This window comes from Thalassophryne amazonica, chromosome 6 (genome assembly GCF_902500255.1).
Source record: "Thalassophryne amazonica chromosome 6, fThaAma1.1, whole genome shotgun sequence".
NCBI classification, from domain to species: Eukaryota; Metazoa; Chordata; class Actinopteri; order Batrachoidiformes; family Batrachoididae; genus Thalassophryne; species Thalassophryne amazonica.
Window position 1 is genome coordinate 104027361 of NC_047108.1, and position 26093 is coordinate 104053453.

Sequence of the window (26093 nt, forward strand, 5' to 3'; positions counted from 1 at the left end):
CGAACTGTAAGAAACCGCCCAAAGGAAATGGGATTTACATACAGAAAAGCTAAACGAAAGCCATCATTAACACCTAAACAGAAAAAAACAAGGTTACAATGGGCTAAGGAAAAGCAATCGTGGACTGTGGATGACTCGATGAAAGTCATTTTCAGCGATGAATCTCGAATCTGCATTGGGCAAGGTGATGATGCTGGAACTTTTGTTTGGTGCCGTTCCAATGAGATTTATAAAGATGACTGCCTGAAGAGAACATGTAAATTTCCACAGTCATTGATAATATGGGGCTGCATGTCAGGTAAAGGCACTGGGGAGATGGCTGTCATTACATCATCAATAAATGCACAAGTTTACGTTGATATTTTGGACACTTTTCTTATCCCATCAATTGAAAGGATGTTTGGGGAGGATGAAATCATTTTTCAAGATGATAATGCATCTTGCCATAGAGCAAAAACTGTGAAAACATTCCTTGCAAAAAGACACATAGGATCAATGTCATGGCCTGCAAATAGTCTGGATCTTAATCCAATTGAAAATCTTTGGTGGAAGTTGAAGAAAATGGTCCATGACAAGGCTCCAACCTGCAAAGCTGATCTGGCAACAGCAATCAGAGAAAGTTGGAGCCAGATTGATGAAGAGTACTGTTTGTCACTCATTAAGTCCATGCCTCAGAGACTGCAAACTATTATAAAAGCCAGAGGTGGTGCAACAAAATACTAGTGATGTGTTGGAGCGTTCGTTTGTTTTTCATGATTCCATAATTTTTTCCTCAGAATTGAGTGATTCCATATTTTTTTCCCTCTGGTTGGTCTAAAAAAGAAACCGTTACTGACTGCCACAATTATTTTCCTGATTTCTTATAGTGTTTCTTAAAGCCAGAAAGTTGCCATTTGAAATGACATTAGTTTGTGTCATGTCTGTGATCTGCTTTTTCTCTACAAAATTAAACAACTGAATGAACATCCTCCGAGGCCGGTGATTCCATAATTTTTGCCAGGGGTTGTATTAAAGTGTAGGGCAGATAATTCATTGTGTTTTCTAGGTGTACATTCTGACAAATGGGGGGCAGCAATGCACTAGCCGTGCCTAGTCTGCCGGAAATAAAAAGAAGAAGAAGAAGAAGAAAAAGAAACGTCGTTGTCGGTTTGGGCATCAGTGGATTCGAGTAGAGCAGCGAGGAACAAGCTAAAGGTAAGTAGTTTCCGTGCATAGGTTTTTGTAAGTCTGTCTTTTGAAATGTTACGTGTTTCTGCAGTTTGACCTGGTTGTTTTAAAATGTAGTGAGTGGTTCAATACGTTTTCTTTTTTAAGTCAAACTTGTCTCAAGAGGAGCATTTTTTTTAAATGCCGCCAAACGGAAAAGTCACGTGACATTAAACTGCCTCATGTGGAGATGAACCGTGACTCGCGCTCCAGGGGATGTATTTATTACATCCGCCAAGGAAATCATCAACGTTTCTTTGTTTGTTTGTCTTGACTTTTAGCAGGATTACGTCAAAACTACTGCACGGATTTTGACGACATTTTCAACACAGATAAGCCATGGATTTTGGGGGTGATCCAGATTCTGGATCAAGATTTCTCTTTATATAGGCTAAACTACTTCACAGATTAACGGATTATCACTATTGCACCACAGATAGATAAAATGCCGCCGATAACTGAAACAATCCTTCACATGGTGATTTAAAGCGCCAAATACGCCTTTAACATTGTGTTTGATCACAAGCATTCTAGAAAGGTGTAGTTTGGACTTTGTGCTGTCTATGACTAAAACATTAAGAATGTGACAAAGGTCAATTTCAGTTTGTACAGTGGTCAGAAGTTAAAATTGCTCTAATTTTGGTAAAAGGTGTTGCAATCCTATTGGTCGAACTAATAGGATTAATGAATGGTTTTGACTGTAATGCTTGGTCTGCAAGGTAATGGTCAAACAGTGTAGAACTAATAGGATTAATAATTGGAATAGTTTTGACTGTGTTTAGTGATTGGGCTACAAGGTAATAAATCTGATTTGCATTTAGTAATGAATTTGGAGCCTGTTAATATTTTTTAATGCCACTTTGCATCCATTGACAACAAAACCCTTGCTGGAACGTTTTAACGGGTACTTGGCTGGTCCATTGAAGAGGAGGTTTGGATGAACTGTCCGTCCAATTCCTTTGTGGTAGGCCTTTTCAGCCTGAGCTTTCCTGGGTCTGGGGTTGAACCGCTGGTTTTTCCCCGGTGATCCAAGGCCCCAGTGTCGACTGAGTCAGCCAGCAAAACCGGCCGTTCTTTGGCAGTCAGGTCCGTCGGAACTTGTTGCCCCAAAAGGTGAAGGTGTTTGTCAAAAATGGTACTCTTGGTGGCTTCCAAAAATTTGTGGAACCAGATTAAAAAGTGTTTTTGAATTTAGAAAAAGTTAAAAGTGGCATTGTAAATTGAAAAAAATGACAAAGATGCTTTTCTGTAAATTTGCTGTTATTCTGAAAAGTTCCACTAGGGAGTTATCTTATAAAATTAAAAGCTTGACAAGCCTTTAAAAAGAGTTATCAGCTGGTAAATTGTTATGAGAAAAGAGCCATGTGGTAGCTTAGCTACATGAGGCTAGACAGCTTGGGGCCTTTTGTTAGCCACAAAAGAAGAGAGGAAAAGGTGAGAGAGAGCCACAAGGGCGAGGAGCTCCATTCTGAAACTTTTAAAAGGGACCCAACTACGACATAAACAAGCATTGGTTAAAATGGAATATTTCACCATCAAATTATTAATAATGAAAAAAAATCACATTAACATAAACCATGTTATAAATGGAGCAAATCAGGTTAAATGGGATGTATGCAAAGCATTTTTTTCAAAGCATTCAGTGTTTTTGATCACAATAGTAGAGCTATTTACAGAACAAGTGTTTTTTTTTTTTTAATAAACTCGGTACATGAATATTAAGTGTATGAATGAGTAACAGAATAGCCTCAGAATTGACATTCAATGTACAACCCCCAATTCCAATGAAGTTGGGATGTTGTGTAAAATGTAAATAAAAGCAGAATATTCTGCTTTTATTTACATTTTACACAACATACCAAATACAAATAATGGATTTGTAATGGATAATGGATTTGTAAATACAAATCATTGTATTTACAATGATTTGTAAATCGTCTACCCTAAATGTAAATCGTCTAACCCTATATTCAATTGAATACGCCACAAAGACAAGATATTTAATGTTCAAACTGATAAACTTTACTGTTTTTGTGCAAATATTTGCTCATTTTGAAATGGATGCCTGCAACACGTTTCAAAGAAAAGCTGGGACCATGGTATGTTTACCACTGTGTTACATCACCTTTCCTTCTAACACTCAACAAGTGTTTGGGAATTGAGGACTTTGTAGGTGGAATTTTTTCCCATTCTTGCTTGATGTATGACTTCAGTTGTTCAACAGTCCGGGGTCTCCATTGTCATATTTTGCGCTTCATAATGTGCCACATTTTAAATGGACAACAGGTCTGGACTGCAGGCAGGCCAGTCTAGTACCAGCACTCTTGTACTACGAAGCCACACTGTTGTAACACGTGCAGAATGTGGCTTGGCATTGTCTTGCTGAAATAAGCAGGGATGTCCCTGAAAAAGACATTGCTTGGATGGCAGCATGCGTTGCTCCAAAATCTGGATGTACCTTTCAGCATTGGTGCCATCACAGATGCTGACTTTTGAACTTTGCGCTGGTAACAATCTGGATGGTCTTTTTCTTCTTTTGTCCGGAGGGCACAACATCCATGATTTCCAAAAACAATTTGAAATGTGGACTCATCAGACCACAGCACACTTTTCCACTTTGCGTCTGTCCATTTCAAATGAGCTCGGGCCCAGAGAAGTCGGCGGCGTTTCTGGATGTTGTTGATGTATGGCTTTCGCTTTGCATGGTAGAGTTTTAACTTGCACTTGTAGATGTAGCGACGAACTGTGTTAACTGACAGCGGTTTTCTGAAGTGTTCCTGAGCCCATGTGGTAAGATCCTTTAAACAATGATGTTGGTTTTTAATGCAGTGCCACCTGAACGATCGAAGGTCACGGGCATTCAGTGTTGGTTTTCGGCTTTGCCGCTTACATGTAGCAAGTTGATTTATATTATGAACTGTAGATGATGGAATCCCTAATTTCCTTGCAGTTGAATGTTGAAACATTGTTAAACTGTTGGAGTTTTTTTTTTTTTTTTTTTTTTCACGGAATTGTTTACAAAGTGGTGATCCTTTTTAACTTTGACAGCAAGTGCAGCATGCCTCACTCACAGCCAGAGGTGGAGTAATTTTTCTGTCAGCCTGTAATTGAAAACAATGCACAAACCACTTTTCCTTCTGTCATTTACAGCAGGTTTGTGAATGCAGCATAATGGGGTGTCCCATAAATGCTTGAAATCATCATAAACTGTGCCACTGGAATTCCCTTTGCTCAACAGTCTACACAATGGTACAATTTCCAATATCCTGAGTGTTTTACTGCATTGTTTATTCTGTGAAAAACTCAGCAACATGGGGTGTGCGCAGCCAGTACATTGAGTGCCGGTCCCAAGCCCGGATAAATGAGGAGGGTTGCGTCAGGAAGGGCATCCGGCGTAAAACAAGCCAACCCAATTATGCAGACTAAGAATCGAATTTGCGGCCTAGGTTAACAACGTCCGCCACCTGTGCTGTTGCCCAACAGGGTGCCGGTGGAAATTGGGCTACTACCGGGCGAAGACGACAAAGAAGAGGAGGAGAACATTTCCACAAACAGTGGGAGAAGAAGAAAACTGGAAGGGTGGAAATGAGAGTGGGGACTTTGAATGTTGGTAGTATGACTGGTAAAGGGAGCGAGCTGGCTGATATGATGGAGAGGAGAAAGGTAGACATATTGTGTGTGTGCAAGGGAAGTAAGAGCAGGAGCATAGGCGGTGGGTACAAGTTGTTGTACCATGGTGAGGACAGGAAGAGAAATGGTGTTGGGGTCATTTTAAAGAGAGAGTATGTTAAAAGTGTGTTGGAGGTTAAGCGAGTGTCTGACAGGGTGATGAGTGTGAAGTTGGAAATTGAAGGGGTGACGATGAATATCATCAGTGCATATGCCCCACAGGTAGGTTGTGAGATGAAGGAGAAAGAAGATTTCTGGAGTGTGTTAGATGAGGTGGTGGAGTGTGTGCGCCCAAGCATGAAAGAGTGGTGATAGGAGCGGACTTCAATGGGCATGTTGGTGAAAGGAACAGAGGTGATGAGGAAGTAATGGGTAGATATCAGAACTCAGAAGTTTGCCATTGCCAATGAACAGGATTCACAGACTAGGAATTTGCTTTGGTATGATGGTGCAACATTAAACAGAGAGCAGTATAAAATGCTAAGATAAGATGAAATATGAGAGGCTATGTACAATGACACGAACAGTGCAGTAGGAGTGCAATTAAAAACCAGAGTACATTGTCTAAAGTGACCTGTGACAGAGTTAAGGTGACTGAGTTATGAGGTGTTCATGAGTCTAATGGCAGAGGGGAAGAAACTGTTCTTATGGCAGGAGGTTCTGGTCCGGATGGACCGTAGCCTCCTGCCCGAGGGGAGTGGTTCGAATAAACCGTGTGCAGGATGAGAAGGGACAGCTGTGATCCGACCTGCTCGGCTCAGAGTCCTGGAGACGTGCAGGTCGTGGAGAGATGGAAGGCTACAGCCAATCAACTTATCAGCAGAGGCCACAATGCGCTGCAGTCTGTCTGTCCCTGGCTGTGGCCCCGGCGTACCACACCGTGATGGAGGAGCAGAGGATGGACTCGATGATGGCCGTGTAGAACTGCAACTTCAGCTGGACAGGCAGCTTGGCCTTTTTCAGCTGCCGCAGGAAGTACATCCTCTGCTGGGCCTTCTTGATGAGGGAGCTGATGGTTGACTCCCACTTGAGGTCCTGGGTGATGGTGGTGCCGAGGAAGCGGTGACAGTCCACAGTGGTGATGGGGCTGTTGGTGAGGGAGGGCGGGGGGGTTGTGGCTTTCCTGAAGTCCACGATCATCTCCACTGTTTTCTGGGCATTGAGCTCCAAGTTGTTGCTGCTGCATCATTCACCAGCCAGTCCACCTCCTTCCTGTAGGCAGACTCATCCCCATCCGAAATGAGTCCAATGAGGGTGGTGTCGTCCGCAAACTTGATGAGCTTTACAGAGTCGTGGCTGGAGGTGCAGCAGTTAGTGTACAGGGAGAAGAGCAGAGGGGAAAGGACACAGCGCTGTGGAGATCCTGTGTTTGAGACATTCTTTCCCAGCCTCACACGCTGACTCCGGCCCGTCAGGAAGTCTGTGATCCACCTGCAGGTGGAGTCGGGCACGTGGAGCAGAGAAAGCTTGTCCTGAAGCAAAGCCTGAAGGATGGTGTTGAATGCAGAGCTGAAGTCCACAAACAGGATCCTAGCGTAGGTTCCTGGGGAGTCCAGAAGATGAGGAGAAATCTCTATTCTTCTTCATCAGCAGTGCCAGCTCATCCATCTTGTTGCCGAGTGAGCGGACGTTGGAGAGAAATATCCCAGGTAGGGGCGTGCGCGTGCCCCTTTGTCTGAGGCGCACGAGAGCTCCAGCTCGTTTTCCTCTCCGCCGTCATCTCACTCTTTTGGCCAAAAACTGAACCAGTTCAGCTGCAGGCACTAAAAAAACTGGCGTAATGTCCATGGGTGTTGATGATCTGATGTGTAGGAGCACGATGACATGATTTACGCACAAAAACAGACAAAACAGGGACCACCAAAATACCAGGGCGCCTTCACGTGGCGCCATCTTGGTCCAAGGTATCAAGGATAGGAATGGGGAAGGACAGATGGTGGTTGATTTTGCAAAAAGGATGGAAATGGCTGTGGTGAATACCTACTTTAAGAAAAGGGAGGAGCACAGGGTAACATAAGTGGAGGAAGGTGCACACAGGTGGACTACATTCTTTATAGGAGATGCAAGCTAAAAGAAATCAGAGACTGTACGGTGGTGGCAGGAGAGAGTGTCGTTAGACAGCATAGGATGGTTGTTTGTAGGATGACTTTACAGGTAAAGAAGAAGAAGGGAGTGAGAGCTCAACAAAGGATCAGATGGTGGAAGCTGAAGGAGGAAGACTGTTGTGTGAAATTTAGCGAGCAGGTGAGAGAAGCACTGGTTGGAGGGGAAGCAATTTTTGGACAACTGGAAAAGTACTGCAGATGTGGTGAGGGAGACAGCTAGGGCAGCACTGGGTATGACATCTGGACAGTGGAAGGAAGACAAGAAGACTTGGTGGTGGAATGAAGAGGTCCAGGAAAGCATAAGGAGAGAGAGGTTGGCAAAAGTTTTGGGATAGTCGGAGAGATAAAGAAAGTAGACCGGAGTACAAGGAGATGCAGTGTAAGGTGAAAAGAGAAGTGGCAAAAGCGAAGGAAAAGGCATATTGCGAGCTGTACAAGAAGTTGAATAGTAAAGAAGGAGAAAAGGACTTGTACCGACTGGCTAGACAAAAGGACAGAGCTGGAAAGGATGTGCAGCAGGTTAGGGTGGTAAAAGATGCACATAGTAATGTGCTGAGAAGGGGGATATAAATGCAACACTTATTTTTGCTCCCATTTTTCATGAGCTGAACTTGAAGATCTAAAACATTTTCTATATACACAAGAAGACCTATTTCTCTCAAATATTGTTCCTAAATCTGTTCTAGTGAGCACTTCTCCTTTGCTGAGATAATCCATTCCACCTCACAGGTGTGGCATATCAAGATGCTGATGAGACACCATGATTAGGGCGCAGGTGTGCCATAGGCTGGCCACAATAAAAGGCCACTCTAAATATCCAGTGAGGTGATGCAAGTGATCCCAGAGAAGCTGGTGGGAGCCCCAGGGAGAGTTCTTTTCTTTGTGAAGTGCAGGACGCCCTTGAATGGGTTTGCCCCAAGAGAAGGGCTAATGCCCTGGAAAGTGTTGCGGTTCTGGCAGTGTCCAGTGAGCTTTCACTGGCCCTTGAAAATCCGGGAGAGAGGGTGTAAATCTCGCGTTAGGCCGTACCGATATCCGCAGCAGGTCTCAAAGGTGAACAGCCTTTGGCATGTTGGAACAAGGCAGGTCTGGGGAGTCAGCAAGTCATATCCATAACTTCAGGACAAGGATTGGCTCAAAGGGCTGGATCGCTCGGGCTGGGATGCGAAGTGGGGTTGGGCTTGTGCCATAGCTGGGGGAGCAGTTGTTCCTTTCCCAGATTTGTGCCTCAAGACAATCAAGTCTCACAGGTCTATAGCCAATTCCTTTGACTTCATGCTTGGTTTGTGCTCTGACATGCACTGTCAACTGTGGGACCTTATATGTAGACAGATGTGTCTCTCCAAATCATGTCCAATCAACTGAGTTTACCCCAGGTGGACTCCACTTAACCTGTAGAAACATCTCAAGGATGATCAGTGGAAACAGGATGCAGCTGAGCTCAATTTTAGCTTCATGCCAAAGACTCAATACTTATGTACATGATTTCTCTTTTTTCTTTTTTTTTAAACTTAAATTTGTAAAAGTCTTTAAAAAAAGAGAAACTTTTCACATTGTCATTATGCTGTTTTGTGTGTAGAATTTTGAAAAAAAAAATTTCATCCCTTTAGAATAAGGAATAACAAAATGTGAATACTCCAGATGAGCTGACATGTGCATCTCGCTGTTATTACAATAAATCTGTTTTTTTTTTTTTTTTTAATTCATTGTCTCTTACCATTCTTGTCTTTTCAGTACGTCTGGCTAGAGATGGCTCACATCTTTAAATTTGGATTTAATGGTGAGGTTAAGAATGCCACTGCTGAGAGGGCACTGACTTCTCAAGAGGAAAATGGTGAGATTTTCTTCACATGATCACCTGAGAATTGGTGAAAAATATTTCCCTACTGTACCTATAGGCCTGTCACAGTAACAAATTTTGCTGGATGATGTATTGCCTCAGAAAATATCACAATGAACTAGGGCTGCAGCTATCGATTATTTTCGTAATCGAGTATTATATCGATTATTCTGGCGATTAATCGAGTAATCGGATAAAAAGTACTCTTGCTTTTTAAAACATTAACAGTCCAGGGCTCTCCCTAAGTAATGGCACAATGTCACTGCGTCATCACGGAGACTGTCAAATTTAGTGTATCCCTTTCTGTTTTCCTGGATAGTTATTTATGTTTTCACATCAAGTTTTGGATCTTCCCTGGTGTCAGGAGCTCAGCCAAAGTCTTGACATTTTGCTCAAATGGTGATGGGTTGTGGCTTTCTGTTTTCCCAACTTGTAAAATGCAACCATTTTTATTTATTGATTGATTGGTGGACTGGGTCCCTGCATGAATTTCTTTTTAACACTGCGATTCAGCCAATGCATTTCATTTTCAGCTGGAGGTTGAACATGCAGCCTCGCAGTCACTGTTTTTTATTATTATTTTATTTGAGTTGCCGTTTTTGTGAAGCATTGTGTGTTGCCAAAAAAAGCGAAAATTAAAAAGCGAAGCACTTATTACGAATCTAAACAAAACGCAGAGGAAAGCGTGGACTTCTTCCAGAGACTCTGTGGCCGGGACGGAGCTGTGTGAGGGCAGAGCTGAGCCGCTCACACCGGGTAGAGAGAGGCAGCAGCCGGCCGCCACACGTAGAGCGGCCAGTGGACGAAACTGTTTTTAAAAAAAAAACAAAACAAAACACTGATTTGCTTTAAATGCACAGTAAACTATTTCAGATTTTCAGCGTGGACCGTCTTTTTCATAAAATACTTTATTTCATTCTGTTTGTCGCGTTGGAAAGCTGTAGCTATTGTGCTAATTTGATTAGCGCTTGCTTTAGTCTTGTTTTTCTGCGGACGTTACAGCGCCACACACAGGCGTGGCATATGTACTACAACGTTAAACGAAGCTTCGAGGCACAGAATTTGCCTCGAACATTTTTTGTAATCAAATTATTCGAATTACTCGACTAATCGTTTCAACCCTACAATGAACAATATCGTTGGCATCATTTTAAGACCATTTTATGCCATTGCCAGGGATTAAAGTTCTCAATCTCTACAGCGGATTTCCTTCAATTGGACTGCTAAAAGGCAGGGTTCGTGCTGACGCTGTCCTAACGTAAAATCAAGGCTGGCCGCAAGATATGAAATTTACTTTACTGCATCCCCAGGATGTATGCACGCCACATCCCAAAATCTGTTATTAAATTTTTTTCCCTCCTCCTCTGCTGTCAGTGACTACGTTTACATGCAGCCAATAACCCTTTCATAACCGGAATATTAGCAATAACCCGGTTGCGCACGGCCATGTAAACACCCACAAAAACCCGAATATGCCCATATTCCGGTTTTTAAAAACCCGAATAAGACCCCTGGGTTACTCCTTTTCTAACCCGAATATCAGGTCATATAAACGCGCATTGGGATATCCCCATAGAAGCGAACATTATTTTGTGTTCTGCGCATGTCCTATCCGCAAGGAATCTTGGTCTTTTGAGTACGGCAACTACTTGTATGCGGCGTGCGCAACCCACCGGACACCACAGAAGCAGAGGTAAACAGTGCATTGCGTTCTGCGTCCTTATCAGGTGGGCCGGTCGCAGCACCGGTCGGCATCACCGCAATTGCTCTGCCTCCGGTGCGCTTACTGAATCTGCGGGCTCGGTAAACGCCGCAGCGGGCCACTCACACCGCCCCCTTCTCTGCTGTGCGGAGGTGCACCGACTCTGGCAACAGGTCCAGAGACTACGCTCGCTGTTTTGATGCGGAGGCAGCCTCAAGGATAGATTTCTTGCGGAAAAAATCCACAGCGCCACATGGTCTCGGTAACTGCAACCGCAATGCTCCGTGGCCCGCATCCGTACCCCCAGAGGCAGTGAGCGAAGGGAGAGCACGTGCATTGTGTTCTGCGTGTGTCTGTTTATAATCTTCTCACCCAGAAGAAAGTGTTTACACAGGAGAGAAAAGTGAGAAACTGTTAATGCCTGTTTGAAAAAAGTGTGTAGTGAGGGGTTTTACATGAACGCCAGACCAAATCAAGCACCGGTGGCGTCGCTGTTTAGATGGGGATATTCCAAATGATACAATGGCTACGTTTACATGCCGTTAATATTCGGGTTAAGGTCAATATTCTGGTTTCTGAATAATGAGGAATAACCCGTTTACATGCTTAAGCAGACAGAGTTACTCCTGTATACATGGTCACTGGTATCATTTGGAATATCCCCATCTAAACAGCGACGCACGTCGTCCACCGGTGCTAGATTTGATCTGGCGTTCCTGCAAATCCTGCTTCGTGTAAAACCCCTCACTACACACTTTTCTCAAACAGGCATTAACATTTTCTCATTTTTCTCTCCTGCGGGCTGCCTCCGCATCAAAACAGCGAGCGTCTCTGGACCTGTTGCCAGATTTGGTGCAGGTACGCACAGAAGAGAGGGGGGCGGTGTGAGTGGTCCGTTGTGGCATTTACTGAGCTGCAGACGGTAAGCGCATTGGAGGCAGAGCAATCGCGGTGATATGCCGACCGGTGCCGCGACCGGCCCGCCTGATAAGGATGCAGAACACAATGTGCTGTTTACATCTGCTTCTGTGGTGTCCGGTGGGCTGCACGCGCCGCATACAAGTAGTTGCTGTACTCAAGACCAAGATTCCTTGCGGATAGGACATGCGCAGAACACAATGTTCCTTTCTATAGGGATATCCCGATGTGCGTTTATATGACCTGATATTCGGGTTAGAAAAGGAGTAACCCAGGGGTCTTATTCAGGCTTTTAAAAACCTGAATATGAGCATATTCGGGTTTTTGCCAATATTCCAGTTATGAAAGGGTTATTGGCTGCATGTAAACGTAGTCAGTGACCATGTATACAGGAGTAACTCTGTCTGCTTAAGCATGTAAACGGGTTATTCCTAATGATTCAGAAACCGGAATATTGACCTTAACCCGAATATTAACGGCATGTAAATGTAGTCAGTGAGTCCCTGTGTCTTGTCTGCACTGTGCAGGAGGGAGCAGGGCAGTGGGTCAGCCTTCTGTGTGTTTCCTGTAGATGTCTCACAGCAAGCAGAGTGCAGATCTTTCATTCCTCCTGACCGCCAGAGGAAGGTGCTTAGCACCTGTATTATACCACCAACGTAACATTAGTGGGAGTGATGTCAGCAAACAGTATATGAGAGCACGGTTTTGACCACTGTAGTATGAATGTCCAATTCATTGGTGTCTGTTCCTTGCATATAGACTGCTTGCATATTCTTTGCTTTACACTGCTTGTTGCGAGTAGTTGATGCTTATTTTCTACAGCAGTCGTTTCACATGCTGAGCTTGGGCTCTGTGCTGTGAGTGTGTTTGCTCCAAATCTGGAGATCGCTGGAGTGTTCTTTGAATTTTACACCGCTTGTTGCAGGTGGTGTGCATGCGGAGCAGCTCGCTCAGCCATTATGAATAACGCGCAGCTGAGCGAACATTTCGGCCACACACTCACACGCCGGTTTGATCACATGTTCTATGCACGCGCAGCTGCTTGTTCAGCCATTATAAATGCACACATGCAGCTGAATGACCATTTCATCTGGCCAGACACTCATACACTGGTTGGAGCACCTGTTCTGTGCACGCACACGTGCACACTTAGTCATGTGAGAGACACACATTCCTGCCAGCGCACCCTCCTCCTGATGAGGGGTCAGTTTAGTGCTGGGAATGTGAGGACGAGTGAAAATGTTATTGTGTGAGTGAGCAGCACAACTCACTGAAATGTTTATTTTTAATAAAGGTAGCGACATTGAGGGCAGCAAAATGATTGTGTTCATCTTTACTTATCGAATGTTACATCAGTATAATAATCTCTAACATGCTGCCCATGGAGAGCCACGGGCTTTCGATTGGGTAGCGTTTATAAAATGGGTAGCTAACATTTTTCAAGGGTGGTAATAATTAGTTATAATAATAATTATTACTTTTTTTTTTAAATGCAGCATCCATGTATTTTTAACACTGCCATGCCAGTTCTTGCACCAGCTGTACTGCCGTCAGTAAAATTTTGCAAAAAAAACAAAAAAAAAAAGCGGGCCGGGATGTGTGGGTCTTTTTTTTTTTTTTTTTTTTTTTTTGTGTGGGACCTAAATCAATAACTCGAGCAAGACTGTCAGCCTAATATGAACCACAACAAATTACATTTAAAACCGAGAACTCCCATGGTAGACTGCAGCACAACATCCATTGTTTACTGGTTAGCTAAAGTTGCTAATTTCGCCAAAAATATTTGTCCTATCAACTTTGAGTTTTCGCAGCATTCATCCTTGACCCAAAATACATAAGCATACCTCACGACAAATGTCACCTCTCCCTGGTTTCTGCCACACACATGTATGCACACAGAGGTCATCTGGCTATTATAATATAGATTGTGACAGGCCTAGATGTCTATAATTAGTCTAAAGATGACTTTTTTTTTCCTTTTTTTTTTATACACAAGATGCAAAAGGAGATGATGATCCCGAAAAGCTTTTCCAGTGCCCCTTTGACAAGAATCACTGGATCCGAGGCTGCCGCTTCCCTTACCATATTATAAAGTGTGTGAAGGTGAGTACAGTGGATACAGGTATCAGTATTTATTACAGGCTGTTGAAAATTTTTTTTTCTCTGGTGTATGTCTTCTGCAATTTTGTAACTATTTTTGTTTAAGCAAAAGTAAGTTGGGGTACAATGATTATCAGTAACATTTTGCATAAATTTGAAACCACATCAGTAGATTTTTATTTTGTGTCTATTTTTGGATCTGTCTTTCACTGCCATCCAGATGAATCAGGCCATTTAGTACATTTTAATGCAACTGCAGATCCTGAGTCACTGGACTTCAGTTACTTTCACATGAAGGCTGAAATAAATTTCATGAAAACTGGTACAAAACTTTATTTTTTAATGTCATACATGTCATACTTTTGTGGTGTTGGGAGGTTGCAGGAAATCTGAAAATAAACCAGACATCCCTTCAGCTTGTTTCACGTTGCCACAGCAGATCGAAGGCAGCTCTGCATGTTGATTTGGCACAAATTTTACATTTGAATGCCTTTCCTGACGTGATTCCACATTGCGTGGTGAATGGGCAGAGGTGGCATTGAATTGGGAACCTTCCATATTTGAAACAAGCTCACTTAACGTCTTGGCCGTTGACCCTGCCAGAAGAAATCAAACTTCAATTTCCAAATAATTAGTTTTGTATTCATCCCATATATTCATTATGCATGTGCACCTCGAAGGGGCCAGGGGCATGTAAGTTTCACTGGTCATCGCCACAGTTTTTTGTAAAACATAGTGCAAGCATAAGTTGCAATACCTAATTCCTAGTGCTTGTGTTATTTAAATCTTGTTATATAGTCTTCAACAAGCATTTATTTTCTTATACATGGTCTCCTAAGTAGGAGTGGTCCCCAAGCAGTTAAGTGTGCTTCTTTCCAATGCAGGAGGTTCCTGGTTTAAACTCCGCCCCTGCCCATTCTCCATGTCTTATGTAGTTGCGTCAGAAAGGGCATCTGGTGTGAAACTTGTGCCAAATCAACATGCAGATCCACCTCAGATCTGCTGTGGCGAACCCGGGTGGAAAACAAGAGAGCAACCGAAGGGGCTTACTTTTCTAGTCGCGTGGTCCCCTTGAGTATCACGTCAGATTATAAATTTGTCACCTGCAGTTTACTTATCAGGATCATATTGATAAATTGGGGGGAGGGGGTGCGTGTGCTGTACTGATTTGAAACGCACTCTCAATGGAAGTTAATTTTATCATCCCTGTAGAACCATCCAGAGACGGCCCGTGAAATGAAAACATGCCCCTTTAACGCTCGCCACATCATGCCCAAGTACAAGCTGGCAGGCCACACAGAGACCTGTCCAAACAGAGTGCCTCTAGACAAGCAAAACGGTGAGTTTGGTCTTTGACCTTCCTGCTTGTGAGCTGACTTTAAGCAGAATCAGTGCTTCACCTGATTATTATTATTTTATATATAAAATATGCTTTTTGCAGATGCAAATGCAACAGGAAAGCAGAATTGGCATGTCCCAGTCAGCACCTGGGTAAATCCGAACATGGCTGAAGACTGGGATGAAGGTTTGACATTTAAGTTTTCTTGTTTTGGGTGGGTGGCAGGTGACTCAGTCTATGGAACAATAGCACCTGTTTCATAAACCCCAGTGCATAGCCGATTATCTGTTTAATGGACAATTTTCAAGTTGCGCTGCCATCTTGAAACTGAGACTTGCAGTTAGTGAGCCTCTTGCTCAAGTGTTTGGTGTCATTAGAAACACCTGCTCACCTGTCAGAATTCCAGGGAGTGAAATGGTCACTGGAGGCGAATTCCACACCATATCGGAAAGTAATTTTGTTGTCGTTGTTGTTAACCCACAAGGAATGAGAAGGAGTGCTGCAGTTCTGTGTGAATATTGATCTAAAGCCCCCATCACATGGCACTAACAAAGGGCCCTGAACCCAAAACGAAACAAGAAGTCTGGACTTGGGTTGACTTTCAGAGACACCATTTAACTGTCGTCCAGCTTTGTTCCTGTATGAATCCCAACGACAACTTCAATTTGTCCGTATTCCGTTTTGCTTTCTGTCTTGACGGTTCCTCATCGTTTGCGTAATTCCCATACCGCACCCTGGAAATGTGACGGGTGACCAAGTGTTTATAATAACACCAAACACGCAAGTGAGAGGCTCACTAACTGGAAGTCTCACAGTTTCAAGATGGCGGCAGATCTTGAAAATTGTCCATTAGCCTGTGATTCCAAAAAAATAACCCTTTCATCAGCAGAGCTTGTTTGTGTGCAGTACAAAACATTAAAGACTGCTCTAAATGGACTTAAGCCAATTCAGGCTCCCTTAACTGGCGAAATGATCACTGTGGTGATTTAAAAATTTCTGGATAAGTGCAACATTGCAGTCTGTAGTCCTTCAGGAATCAGAATGCTGGTTTGACTAAATAGTGATTTCTACACAGTATATCATTCTATTAAATATAATAGCCACTTTTCTTGAATTTGGCTGTAAAGTTTAAATTTCTGCAGTCTTGTCCCCAACCCCATTTACTGACCTTTACTTGGTCCATTCACAGATGCCACAAACAGCAGGAATGGCCTTTTTACACATGATTTTCAGTGAGCTGCCAAACATGGGGGGGTGAAAAATGTCGGCAAACATCCAGAGTTGAGCTTTTATTATCAAGCACCTGATGTCAGCTGCTAAATCTACTCCTGAATATTTGGTTGCTTTGATCTAAAACACCAGCAAGACACGTTTTGTGACAATTCTTTACTGAATTGTTTGAAAGTTTCAGAAACTGATGATTGTCGTGAAGACTGTTGAGATGGTGATGAGTTTTTGGGGCAGTATGGACCCAAGACCAGGTTCCTGGTTAGAATAAGGTTTGGCTCTGCAGCCTCAGTCACAGTTCTGTGTGGCCCAAGTGTGAGCACTTTTTAAAAATTATTTCTATTTTGCATGTAAACTGCATAAAGCTCACTCAATTTGGCCTCCCTGGAAAAACCTATACCAGGGTATACCCTTGGCATACCCCCCCCCCCCCCCCCCCCCCCCCCCCGTTATTAAGTTTGAAGATGCTCAGATTGCACCCTGTTTTAAGTGCATTTCGTAAAAACCCACTTTTCTCTTGCAGAAATTGAAACGGGGGCAACTCCATTTGTGTGGGGCGTAAATCGGAATTTGAATTTGGCGTAAGTGTTGTTTCACCATTTTATTAGTTTATATCATTTGCAGATGTACCATTAATTAATTTCACCTTGTTTCTCTACAGGATGGAGGCAAAACCAGTCAGCAATCTTGGCTCAAATTCTAGGACACCAAGTAAACTCCCATGGACAGATTATAAGTAATAACTTGTAGTTGGATTTTTAATATTGTGTGTGTGATTATATTTTTCTTTTTTAAGAACAGTATAGGTGGGCTTGTTTAGTACATAATGGTGTTTCTTAAAACTTGTTCCAATAGGTTTTGGCATAACTAGGCTTAGTCTGACTTTCACACTAAGCAGGATTATTTTCTTCAGAGAATTGCTTTTTTCCACAGTAGACTGTGAATGTATTCTATTAAGTGGTTTCTAGTTTCTCTCTCTCTCTCTCTCTCCCTCTCCCTACAAGAGGCTTCCATTTGTTTGAGGTTCCACAGTGGATTTTTACAAGACAAATATTATAGTCTGTTCTTTGTGCTTTTTTTTTTTTTTTTAACTACTTTATCATCTTAATGTTTGGAATAAACAATTGTTAGGAAATATCTTTCATGAGTTTTTAATAATCAAAAATTAAATGTTTTTGCAGTCATCCTTCTATAACATGCTTTATTCTAACTGCTGCACTCAGGTGTAGTTGTGGTTTATTTTATTTTGTGCACAGTATTACGATGTTGTAGTTTCCAAGACAGAACAGTGTGGCATTCAGCCACTAGATGGTGGTGTGTATCACTCCCGAGCAGTCATTGGACTGCTGTTAAATCACTTCTTGCCTCAGATTCACAATTTAGTGTATACTGAGGGGTGCACTACCATGCATGGTGCTCACCTGCATAGTGGGAGTAATTTGGGATTTTTATGTGTGTGTGTGTGTGTGTATATACATGGAATTTGATCTTGCGACGTGGTCACAAGTCTCCTGACTTGACGTAAGTCAGCCACTGAAGGCAGCACAGTGACTGGTGAGCAATCTAACCTCACAGCAAGCAGGCTTGGGGTTCAGTTCCACCCATGCCCATTAGGGCCAACTACTTTCTCTGGTCTATAAGTCAGTGTCTCTACATCTGGGAGTGTATACACAAAGCACGCTAAGGTAGCTCGTAGTGACATCATTCTAAGAAAAATCTTAGAATTCCTCAAATTCTAAGACAGAATTTTCCCTTGGTAAAATACAAGTTACTCTCAAAGCATCTTGGACCTTAAGAGACCTCCTAAAGTGAAAAACTGTTAAGATGAGTACTTTTAAGAAGCTTGAGTGTCTTATACAGACAAGATGGCAAAAAGACAGAGGAAGGAGAGTCATTCTCCATGTGTTCAGTGTGATTCAGTAACATGCTACCAGGCTGATGGTGCAGGGATAACGTTTGTGGTTGACCTCATCAGGAATATTTGTTTCCCACCCAGCGTAGTAACGTAATAACGCCCAAGATGAAGGTCATTACAACATTGTGATACCTGGCTATGGTAAAAATGTAAATTCTATAACAATTGTGTAATTACTATCAAAGTAAGCGACGTCAGCAGCCACCTCCTAAATGGAAGCCTGCAACACTCACCTGTTTGAGAAGAAGCAATCTCTGCTCTCGCTTTGGATTGTGGCACGTACCAGCACTTCTCATACTCATCTCTTGTGCGTACAAGGAAGGGAACGACACATTGATTTGTTGTGCAATGCACTCTTAAGTCTGCCTCTTCGCTTGTGCCATGATCCTGGGAACCAATTTCCCTCTTAAAACTCTTATTCTCCTCCACGAGCTGTGCCATCACCAGCCACTGCTATTCTGTCCACTTGGGCTTTGTAGTCCTTCGTTTGTTTGTTTTTGTTTTTTTTTTTATCCATTGTTCTTTGTCTTGGTTGTGCCAAATCCAACTGCTTTTTATAAAAATGCTGACAGCAGAGTCTGTGTCCACTATTAATATCAAATACATGAAGTAGTAAAATTGCCAGCATGTAGAGTAAACATAACAATAAGCTAAATTAATATAATTGGCATGTGAATGAGGTACATTTTGAAGCTGTGTAACAATTTTTAATTTTGCAGTTTCATCATCATAAGTTATTTTCATGATTACACATTTCTTAATACAGTCCAGGTTATGATTTGATTTTTAGTCCATTTGTAACTGACCCTTTTTTTTATTTTTTTGGTCCCTCTCTCTCGTTCCCCTTTTGTGACAACCAATCACAGCTTTTAGAAGACTAAATATAAAATCCAGCTTCCTGATGAAGTGGTGTAGTGGATGATTTTCTTAAAAAGAAGACCTAAAAGTTCAGCTACAATTTGACAAAGTATATTTGAGATGAAAGCCTAGATTTGATATTTTGGTGAAAGAAACTTTTGTATTTCTTCATAAATGATGTAAATAGTCCAAGACATATTCAGTGACATGGAAATGTTTGTGTTTCTATCCCCTGACTTGTCTGAAGAAAACTGTCAGTAAAACGTATTATTTACAGGTTTTATCAAGCTTTGGAGATTTGCTTTCAGTTTGAGGAAGATAATTTCAGAAATTTTTATTTATATATTTTTGTATTTCTTGCATTTGAAATGGCATAAACAAAATCTGTGAAATACCAAGTGTTCAATACTTTTGGAGGGCACGGTATCCTAACCTTATGAGTGTGGTATTATTACTGTTTAAGAATGTTTACGTTTCACTGTTGCTGCACTTTGTGTGAAGTCAGTCATATTGTATATCATATATGACTATTGAGATACGATAATTTAGCCATATTGTACAACCCTACTGTCAACTAGCTGAAACCTTTGAATATTTTACATCTACGTTTAAAAAAAAAAAAAAAAAAAATTGCTTAATATGGCAGGGTGGAGGGCTGTAATTAGGTGGTTCTGGGGGTGCCCCCCTCCCCGCAGCTGAAAAAAAAAAAGCTTAAAAAGGCAGCGCCCCCCCTCTCCAAAGCTGAAAGATTTTAACCATGCTAATGCTCCCCTGGAGTGGCATATACATATTAAAGGAAAATAACAATATTAATAATACCCATAATAATATTGTGTGTATGATAACAAGAACCTAAACAACTTATGAATACATTAAGACAGTAAATTAACATAAAATAATCGCGTAGATCAAGCCGTAGCGTGTTACTGACTCACTATCGTCCTACATATGGTGAATATCTCTGCTTCCTCTCCTTTCCACCATCTCCTCTGCTTAAGACACTCTTAGGCTTCTAAAAAGTCCTCCGCCCTGCTCTTACTAAAGGAACATTCTAAGAAATGTCTAACAATTTGAAGAACTCTTAAGATTTTTTTTCTTAGAATAACGTTACTAGGAGCTCTTTTTAGCCTTAGGCTGCTTTGTGGATACGGGCCCTGGTCTCCGAAAGGGATCTACCTCTTCTTTTTTAACACAAAAAAATCAGCAAAAGGATCATGTATTAACTCTTAATAGCATACGTAGTAGTAAATCTTAAAAATGAGAGCTAATTACCTATTTAAATATTTTCATCCTCAGTGGCCCAAAATGAGTGAAGTTTGACTTTTGTTTTTCCTTTTTTTTTTTTTTTTTTTTGGCTGTAGACCAGTGTTATCAGAATACACAGGTATCTGTTTAATGTAACTGAGCCTGTTCAGGCAGCACACTTGTATTTAAGTGAAACTTTATTATTATTATTACTTTATTTTTCTGTTACTGGAGTTGTGCTTGAGTTGTGTTTTTTTTTTTTTTTTTTTAAAGTCGAGTAGACGTGAAATCCTCCGCACGTCTTTTCATGCCGAAAAAGTGCTGATGTCAAACTCTTCTGCCATTTCTGTGGTTGTCAGATGACGTCCCGGATCAACAAAGCGTTTACTTTGGCAGTGAACGGCACATTCCACTGTTACAGGAGTTTTTTGTCATGAAAAAACCACGCGTCTGGAAGGAGATGCAGGGCACAGAACAAAAAGCAATGCCGTGATGAAGCCTCACAGGACATGTTGTGGCATGTCCAGCTCGTCCACAATTTCTCAGATAGTCACACGACTGAAAAGCCACCGAAAGCCGTCTGAATTTTCCGAATGATGCAAAAGCTGGGCATGTTAGGGCTTGTCCTGTGAGACCAACATGGAGGTGCTTTCGTCCTGTGCCATGAGCGGCTCCGTGGCGAATTTCTCCGCGCCTCTTTCCATTACAAAAACTCCTGTAACAGTGGAATGTGCCGAAAAAGTGCTATGTCCAGCTGTCTTGCCATTTCTCTGGTAGTCAGACGACATCCCGGATCAACAAAGCGTTCACTGTGGAAATGATCTGGTCGTTTGAGCCTGTCGCCGCCCTGTGCCGCTGTGGGCAATCTTTAATCCAGTTGTAATTGTCCTTAATCTGTGTGATCTCCATAAGATCTTCACCGAAAGCCATATGAATTTTCCAAATGGTTTCCACTTGGCTGTCTCTCACACTTTCTGAAAAAATTTTGATGAAGCAAAGCGGCAGTCGATGAGTCAATTTCCTGACAATGAAAATCCGACGAGGGGGCTGGACCACTCCTCCCACAAGGCGTGCTCACAGGCGAATGACGCAACTGACAGGCGTGAAAAAATTCACGCATGCGCACGAAGATTCAAGCTTGGCTGATGCAATCACACATGATTCAAATCCATATAGTTTTTGCAAAAAATAAAAAGGTCCATTACTTTTCTAACAGACCTCGTACAGGTACAAATTACAGAACAATTCACAAAACGAATATACAGGAAAAGCTGTTTGTGCACAGGACAGGAGGGTCTTCAGCACAAATACCACACCCATCTCTGGATGGAGCTGCACCTTAAACAGAGAGAAAAGACAGAATCAGGCGTCAGAAAGACAAGAAATACAGTATAATTTCCCAGCATTAAACAAGAAAAATGATACTGTGATCGCCTGCCACTAGCCCTAAGTTTCACTAAAAGACCCAGAATTTAGGTAAAGTTAAGGCTGCGACACGCTCTGTTTCCTAATAAAATGAATTAAAAGCGTAGCACTGTGGAGACTTGAAAGTCTCTACAGAATCTGTTTTATTGATGCAGGGAGATCATGCTACAGAACAGAGGCACAATAAGAGAAAGCTCTGTGACCCGCAGACTTCTTATTCACTCTAGGGATTCAAAGTAGTCCTGCACCCTGAGACCGCAAAGCCCGGGCTGGTACATAAGGTTTAATTAGGTTAGCTAGGTAGGGAGGTGCCAGTCCGTGAACAATTTTACAGACTAGTAGCAGAACCTTAAAATCTGATCTCACTGGGACAGGAAGCCAGTGAAGGGATGCCAAAATGGGTGTAATGTGGTCAAACTTTCTGCTTCGTGTCAAAGGTCTGGCTGCAGCATTTTGAACTAATTGGAGAGCTCGAATGTTGGACTGCGGTAAACCAGAAAACAGAACATTGCAGTAGTCCAATCTAGAAGAGATAAATGCATGGATCAGGGTCTCAGCATCAGCCATAGACAGGATGAGACAAGTCTTTTCTATATTTCGCAGGTGGAAGAAAGCAGTCTTCGTAATACGTATTTCTAATGTGGAGGCCAAAGGACAATGTAGGATCAAAAATTACCCCAAGGTTCCTCACTTTGTCAGTGTGACGTATGACACACGAGCCTAGGCTGAGCGTTAACTGGTCAAATTGATGCCGATGTCTCACTGGACCAAGAACCATCATTTGAGTCTTATCAGAGTTTAAAAGTAGGACGTTTCTAGACATCCAACTTCTCACTGATGAAAGGCAATCTTCTAAGGATTTTATGTGAGTGAGATTACCAGCAGTAGATGCAGTAGGCCATGGGCCAGCATGGTCCCTTGTGCCCCCCCAAATGTATGTAAATTTGGTATCATTAGAAATTTTAGGATGCCTAAATTACAAAAATAACTAACAGTAAAAATACGGGTGCTCACTGACATGACAACTCACTACAACCTTTGACATGGGGGTTTCTATGGAGGCATACCCTCTGATCGGGAATGAGCCTGAAAGATACAAGAAGCACTCACTCTTTCTAATGATATACAGTAGTGTTCAGAATAATAGTGCTATGTGACTAAAAAGATTAATCCAGGTTTTGAGTATATTTCTTATTGTTACATGGGAAACAAGGTACCAGTAGATTCAGTAGATTCTCACAAATCCAACAAAACCAAGCATTCATGATATGCACACTCTTAAGGCTATGAAATTGGGCTATTAGTAAAAAAAAAAAAAAAAAAGTAGAAAAGGGGGTGTTCACAATAATAGTAGTGTGGCATTCAGTCAGTGAGTTTGTCAGTTTTGTGGAACAAACAGGTGTGAATCAGGTGTCCCCTATTTAAGGATGAAGCCAGCACCTGTTGAACATGCTTTTCTCTTTGAAAGCCTGAAGAAAATGGGACGTTCAAGACATAGTCCCATGTAACAATAAGAAATACACTCAAAACCTGGATTAATCTTTTTAGTCACATAGCACTACTATTATTCTGAACACTACTGTATATTGATTTTGTGTGGATAGGTGTAGAGATTTTCATTGTTAAACATCTAAACCTTATTTTATATTTATAGTTTTTGTGCAAGTTTTTTTCTTTATAGAATATCCTATTTCGATCAGGTATACCTTTTTGACACACAGCTGTGCATCTAACCCAAGATGTAGTCTAGTTTATATACGAGGGAAGGCTGACAAGTTCTAAGGCTCACCGTGAAGGACTTATGCATTAACTGCATCATGGTGAGCCTTAGAACTTTTCAGCCTTCCCTCGTAGACAGCTTTCATTTGGTGTCTTATTTGTCGTTTGCTTAAAAGATGACTATTTGATAACTCTTCGTGTTGTGCAGGAAAAAATAATTTCATCATCGGACATTTTTTCTTTTGGCTGGTGTAGGTCAATAAAAGTCCTCTTATGTCACAGTGAGTTCCAGTATTTTTACTGTTACCACTTATTTTTGTGAGCTAGACATCCTAACCTTTCTAATGATGCCAAAATTTATAGGGGGCATGGGGGACCATGCTTGCCCATGGCCTGCAGGTGGTTTATGGTAGTTCTGGTTAACAGCATGACTGAGTCCTGTACACCAACCTGAGAGTTGGAGTGATTGGATTCTTTGGTACCAGGTCTCCTGAGAATTCTTGAATTCTTGGATATCACTGCAATAACTTAACTGTGGTATAAGACCCAGGGCCGCCAGTAGCTGGCTCAGGCCAAGGGGATGGCCACATAACCCAGATACATGGCTTCTGTCAGTAGGTATCTGTTGAACCTTGGTCTGTCTGATTGGTTGCCATGTGGCATGCAACTACATCTACATGGGAGTGGAGCCCCCTCATGGAGGCTGTCACGTTGATACAGTAGCCCAGAAGGGACATAATTATTCAGTCTTTTGCATTTTAGAGCATTTTTCTTCAGCATACTCTAAACAAAAATTAGTTGCTCCAATATACCATGTCCATTGGTTGCGAGTGCAGGGTAACACATTTGAGAACCCTCATTGATGGAGGATCATGCTTATCTCAAGAGAAGGCAGATCATGAAGCAAAATTACGAAGGGAACCATAATTGGGACCAGCAACTGCATAATGCAATCTGGAGCTTTAAATAAAGTTTTGTTCCCTAATGTGACATTGGTATTGCCTCTTGATACAGAAAAGGAAACTAAATCGCCCTGGTACACTGTGTCCCAGTGTGGGTGTCCTGGATCAGACACTGCCCACTGGAGATTTATTGGGAAGATTTGGCATAGGGAAGAAACAGACTTGCTCTGTAGAAGAGTTGGGATAAAATATAATTTAATCAGTTATTTTGCAATTACAGAGATTTCTGCAAGATTTCTCTAGTAACTCGTTTATATGCACCGGCATACTGTACCATATTTAAACTTTGTATTGGAATATTTTGCAAGTTGTTCAATCAATTATTTATTTCTGTAGCCCTTTACGGAAGCCAGGTAGTGGCCAAAGTGCTTTACATTAAAATCAAAGATCAAGAATTCACAAAAAATAAAACAACGTGGTAGAGTTAGAGGCACATAAAAACAAAACATGTCACAGCACCAAGTCTTCAGCTTTGATTTCATGACCATATCAGTCATCCTTGAGACCAAGGCTCTACGAGGTCAGCCAAAGGGGAATTCCTCACTAGCACACTAGTAAGAACATCTTTTCAATGTAGACTTTGCCTTCTTATAATTTAAAAAGTGCTGGGTCAGAAATAGTGGGTAAATCCGGGGGTATCTTATTCAGCAGTCTGGGTTCAGCTACTGCAAAAACATGGTCACCCCAGTGTTTGTATTTTGACCTCGAGAACATCTACGTAAAGCTGACCAGACGCCCGTAATGTGCTACTGTAAATGTGGAGATTAACATTTCAGACAAGTAGGATGGTGCAAGGTCATTAATAGCTTTTAAAACAAACCTTAAAATCAATTGTAAAATGAATTGGAAGCCAGTGCAGTGAGTAAACTGCTGGCATAATATGTTCATGTCTGAAACTGTTTATTAAAAGGCGAGCAGTGCAAGTGAAGACTGGTTAACACCAACATAAAGTTCATTACAGTAATCAAGTCTGGAGCTGATGAAAGCACGAATGGCCGTCTCAAGATCATGTCTACTTAGAAAGGACTTTACTTTAGCCAGAAAACATAGCTGGAAAAAAATGTGCTTTGAGTTTACAACTGTCAAATATCTCTCCCAAATTCTTGACATCTGGTTTTAAATAATTAGCCAGAACACAAAAATGTATAACGCTCGGCACGCCAGTATGTCCAAGCACAATGGTCTCTGGTAAACATCACTCAGGTAAAGGAAATTTTGGGACAGCCACTGCTTTACATCATGAATACAATTAAATAATGAGGACAAAGCATCGCTTCCATTAGTACTCATAGGCAGATAAATTTGCAGATCATCTGCACAACAATGAAAGGACAGGTTCTGCTCAGCTATAATTGACCCCAAAGGCAACATGTACAATGAAAATAGAATGGGGCCAAGAATAGAACCCTGTGGCACAACAAAAGCAGCAACTGATGAGGAGAGATCACCAATCACAATGGAAAAGCTCTTGATGAGGAGAGATCACCAATCACAATGGAAAAGCTCTTGATGAGGAGAGATCACCAATCACTATGGAAAAGCTCTCAGCCAAATATGATTTAAACTACTTATGTGCAGTACCATGATGATCTAACTGGGAAACAAGTACATTGTTGGGTACAGTTGTTGCAAAAGTTGTTCGGTACATATGGGCAATTCTATGGTAATGGAATTATGACAAAAATCTAGCCATATTTTAGCTTGCTATTTAAAATTTGATCTGATTGTAATTCTGTTACCATACCCGCTGCTTTTCCTTTTACTGTTATAACAAAACCTTTCTCCAAAGGAAATTCTTGAATATTTTTAAGGCGGGCACCTTGAAGAGACTCGTATTTGATGCAAATATGTCATAAATGTTTT

At 41.8% G+C, this 26093-nt stretch overlaps 1 protein-coding gene across 2 annotated transcripts; it reads left to right on the forward strand.

The window, feature by feature from the left end:
- Nucleotides 1-1116: 1116 nt before the first annotated feature.
- On the forward strand, nt 1117-17249 carry zgc:56699 (uncharacterized protein LOC405758 homolog). Of its 2 annotated transcripts, XM_034173070.1 has the most exons (8): nt 1145-1194; nt 4357-4455; nt 8715-8814; nt 13437-13543; nt 14753-14879; nt 14982-15065; nt 16630-16687; nt 16768-17246. In XM_034173070.1, exons 2-8 carry the CDS (start codon nt 4453-4455, stop codon nt 16844-16846), a joined length of 558 nt encoding a protein of 185 aa, XP_034028961.1. In that variant the 5' UTR covers nt 1145-1194; nt 4357-4452; the 3' UTR covers nt 16847-17246. The 2 variants fall into 2 exon arrangements, with proteins under 2 accessions (XP_034028962.1, XP_034028961.1); XM_034173071.1 differs by lacking the exon at nt 4357-4455 and having other exon boundaries at nt 1117-1194; nt 16768-17249.
- Nucleotides 17250-26093: the final 8844 nt, after the last annotated feature.

What these genes read in the sequence shown, in the direction of transcription:
- zgc:56699 (XM_034173070.1), top strand. An exon ending in ATATTATAAAGTGTGTGAAG is followed by an intron (nt 13,544 to 14,752) that starts GTGAGTACAGTG and finishes TCATCCCTGTAG; the next exon opens with AACCATCCAGAGACGGCCCG. An exon ending in GGCTGAAGACTGGGATGAAG is followed by an intron (nt 15,066 to 16,629) that starts GTTTGACATTTA and finishes TTTCTCTTGCAG; the next exon opens with AAATTGAAACGGGGGCAACT.